Consider the following 3,787-nt stretch of genomic DNA (forward strand, 5'->3'; position numbering starts at 1 on the left):
GTTCGTGTCTTCTTCTAAATCAGCACTTGCTAGAGCATTTTCTCTTTTTAAGGTAAAAAAGAAGAAATGAAGTCTAGTTTGGCAAACACAGCGATTAGAAATATTTCCCCCCCACTTCTGGCTTTCCTACCTATAAACTTACCATCCACAAATATATCTAAATTTTAAAAGTAGCATTATCGAAAAGTGACTAGTATCTTTAGAATAGGAATAGGAGTCATTCATTCACTCAAGAGTTAAAGCAAGTTAAGCTCAATTTTGAAGATGTTAAAACTGCCAGGTAATAGCAAACAACAAAAGTTCACTTAAACAAAAATTGCTTCATTTAAAGCTCTTCGAGATTTAGCTCACACTATCCTGCTGTCTAATTCCATTCTCTGTTCTACAGCTCCAGATGCACTGCGACACTCCCCGGGGTCTATAAAGGTTAATATGCCTGCAAAATACTACTATGTAAAAGCAATCTGGCCAAGAGGAAAACTGCGATTTCCTACTTATAGTAGTTCTGTAATAGTTAAAGCACTGCTCGTCAAAAGTAAATTCTGAAATAGCAAATATAATATAAAGTGTTGGTGCCCACGGATAAAGTGAGGTCTGAGCATCAGTCCAACAAGAAGAGAACAGATCCGGGACCTTAAGGAGTGAGGGGAGACACTGGGGAGTAGGAGTCACTCATTCATTCACTGTTTCCTGGGTGCCTACTCACTTCCAGCCTCTGCCGACACAATGTCGTCCAGTGGCTGAAGAGAAAGGCGAAGTTCACAATAAAATGGCAATATTTATAATACGCGGTGTAGAAATGTAAAAGAAACAAGAGAAAAAGGAAAGGCTTCTCAGAGGAAAGGAGGCGTCTGGCATGCAGCCGATCCTCAGTGAACGCTGGCCGGGACGAGTCCTCCAGCAGAGCACGAGCTCCGCTGAGGAGCAGGTCCACGTCTAGTGCTTTGCTCGCTACAGTACATAAAGGGCCCAGCAGCAGGAAAGGAAATGAGATAGTCCTGCAGGGCGGGAACCAGGTCAAGAAGCACTGTGCCCACTATGCAGTGCTTAGATTTTATCCTACAGAAGCTGGAGGGCCACCGAGGACGTCCAGAATGCCTTAAAAAGCTCATTTAGGCAGCAGAGCAGAAGATAATTAGGAAGGGGACGAGGGAGACCACTAAGGAGACAAGAGACCAGCCAGAGCCAGGGAGGGGATGGACAGGGGAACACAGATTAAACACATCATTTAAAGAGACAGCCTCATCAGGACTTGGCAACTAATCAGGTATGTGGGGAAAAGGGGTGTAAGATGACTCCCAAGTCACCGGCTCAGGCGCCTGGAGGGCTGGTGGACCCCCTGGGAGAGGACCAGGTTCGATGAAGACGACTAACTCAGTCTGAAGCGTCCTGAATTAGAAATGTACACAGAACATACAGGTGCAGAAGCCAGTGGGCAAAGACATACAGGTTTAGAGCTCAGGAGAGAGATCAGAATGGTGGCTCACGGGCACAAACAAGATGGCCCAGAATGAGGGGAGAAAAAGGGTCATGAGATGACTGAGAACAGAATTCTGAAGAAAATCACTTAAGGGAGCGGTCAGAAGAAAAGGTTCCAACAATAACAGACAAAAGGAGAATCGGAGGAGACTTATGGAAAAATCCGAGAGCTTCCAGAAGAAAAGCAGCCGTGTGACATGCTAACGGAGGACTCGTAAGACAGAGCCTGTCTAGCCTATTAAAGATGACAACTAGGTCAGGATGGCTTCAGTGAGCGCTGCTTCAGGAACACGGTCAGAACAAGCAAAGACAAGCACAACATACAGACTGCCAAGGGCACGGAAGAGAGAACAGATCGAGAAAAGGAAGAGCGCGCACGTAAAGCCTTCTGCTTCTAGCAGCTTGACTACGAAGGGAAGGACTGGGGGAATGGTGCCAGAGACACGGGACTGTGAGCAGGGTTCCGTTCGGTTGGATATTTTAAGGTGAAACTCTTGAGCACGTTTACATGGTAGACAGGTCAAGGATATGTAAAACAGAAAAGTCCATCTGATGGCACAATCCCGGAGAGAGCAGAAGAGGAAGTGCATGGTATACATGGCACAGGTGCCTGAATTAACCTGGGACAAGACAACAATTTCCCTGAGAAAGAGGGGAGAAAACTAAGGATGCGCATAGATACATTAAATAGGATAAAAAGCAATAGACTACAACTGCTAGTCTATAGCTCTGAACAGATAACAAGACCGCCTAACGAGAGAAAAACGAAAAGAGGAGGATGGAAGAGTGGCCTGGGAGAGTGAAGAGAGTTAACTAGGAATCTGTGATGTTATGCTGTTTGGATCTTGATTCAAATTCACTGTAAAAAAAAACTTAGGCTAATGGAGAAAATGTGATCTCTGAATGAGTTTAAGAAAATCAAACTCGTCTTTTACATACATGCTGAAATGTTTACCGATGAAACGTATAAGACTTAAGTTTGCTTACAATTAAGGAGGTGGATATGAATGGGGTAAAGATGAAATGAGCCTGGCCAAGTCTTCATAATAGTTGATATTGGAAACACAGAGACCTTATCTTTTCGACTTTTGAATATGTATGAGATTTTCCATGTTAAAAACTACAGAATGAGCAAAAAGTTAAGATAGCTGTTACAGATTAAGTACCTCGATTTCTATTTTCTTGAATCACCTAAGAGAATTTTACTAACCTGTCTGCCAACTTTTTGTCGGCATCGGAAAGTTTCCTCTTCGCTTTCACTTTTTTGGCAGGTTCTTGCAAAAGTGGTCTTTGATTTGGGAATGTACTTTCTTCCTCCTCATCCCGTTTCCTTTTTTTGGTGGTTTCCTTTTAAAAGTTTGAAGTTATGTGTGAGACCTCATCCTTTTCAATAATTTAGGGGGGGTCTTTCTAAGTTAGCATCTTTTCTCTCTCGCCGGTATGACCAATTACTGGAAATTCATCCTACCTGCCTCATTTAAGAAATCATGGCCTGCAGGGCAGATTCTTGCTTCCAAGCTGCTCTGCTGGGCCACTCGGAGGGGAATCGGTGACTTACCTTAGGCACAGGCACGAACACGGGTGGAAGCTGAGGCTCCACGGAGCTGAAGAGGGCCGCCAGCCGACCTGGGCCGCCTCCGGAAGGGCGCGCGCCGTGGACTAAGCTGTCGGCGACCTGTCCGACCAGGTAGTCTCCTGCCAGAGGCCCACGACCGCCATCGTCCGGGCTCTCCCTGGGGACCGACGCCAGAGACTCAGCAACACCGGCGCCACCGCTCACCCGCCCGAGCCCAGGGTCCCGTGGCGCGCGCGACTCACCCCTCCTGAGCACTCTTCTTTTTCCTCCGTTTGGTCTTCCCTTCCGGAGCCATTCTCAGCCGGAGGCCTCCCGGAGCCGCAGCACGCGACCCCGCACTTCCGGGTCCCGGCGACTTCCGGCCAGGACCACGCCCCTTCCGCCTCGGCGCCCCTGGGGCCGCGCTGGGGGCGGAGACACCGGCGGCGGGAGATACCAGGGGGCGGGGCGGGGCTGCGGCCCGCTCTCTTTCCGGTTCTGTTCCCGAGAAACGGAGTTTGGGAGTGAAGTGTCTCCCAGGAGTAGCTCAGGCCCTAAGTGTAAATGGGAATCAGCCAGGCCGGAAGTGGGGGTCAGTCCCCGCAGAGAGAGGGCGCACGAAACCCCGGAATTGTTGGAGAGGAAGGAGGTTCTCAAGGAATGAGGTTGCGGGGATTCGGGAGTTAATTGTCGATTCGGTGTGAAGGGTACACGGGACTACTTCGTACTGCTCGTGCAACTTTTCTGAAATTG

The 3,787-nt window shown here is 48.2% G+C and overlaps 1 protein-coding gene across 1 annotated transcript in view; it reads right to left on the reverse strand.

Annotated features, from left to right (window-relative positions):
• RBM34 (RNA binding motif protein 34) overlaps positions 1 to 3,412 on the reverse strand; it is an 18,248-nt gene extending 14,836 nt beyond the window's left edge. Inside the window, exons 1-4 of the mRNA XM_015596252.2 lie at positions 3,298 to 3,412; positions 3,038 to 3,212; positions 2,690 to 2,826; positions 4 to 43 (exon numbers count right to left, since the gene is read on the reverse strand). Coding sequence (XP_015451738.1) covers positions 4 to 43; positions 2,690 to 2,826; positions 3,038 to 3,212; positions 3,298 to 3,350 — 405 coding nt within the window. The 5' untranslated portion in view covers positions 3,351 to 3,412. The remainder of the gene's footprint in view (positions 1 to 3; positions 44 to 2,689; positions 2,827 to 3,037; positions 3,213 to 3,297) is intronic.
• Positions 3,413 to 3,787: the final 375 nt, after the last annotated feature.

Source organism: Pteropus alecto, unplaced genomic scaffold (genome assembly GCF_000325575.1).
Source record: "Pteropus alecto unplaced genomic scaffold, ASM32557v1 scaffold189, whole genome shotgun sequence".
Lineage (NCBI taxonomy): Eukaryota > Metazoa > Chordata > Mammalia > Chiroptera > Pteropodidae > Pteropus > Pteropus alecto.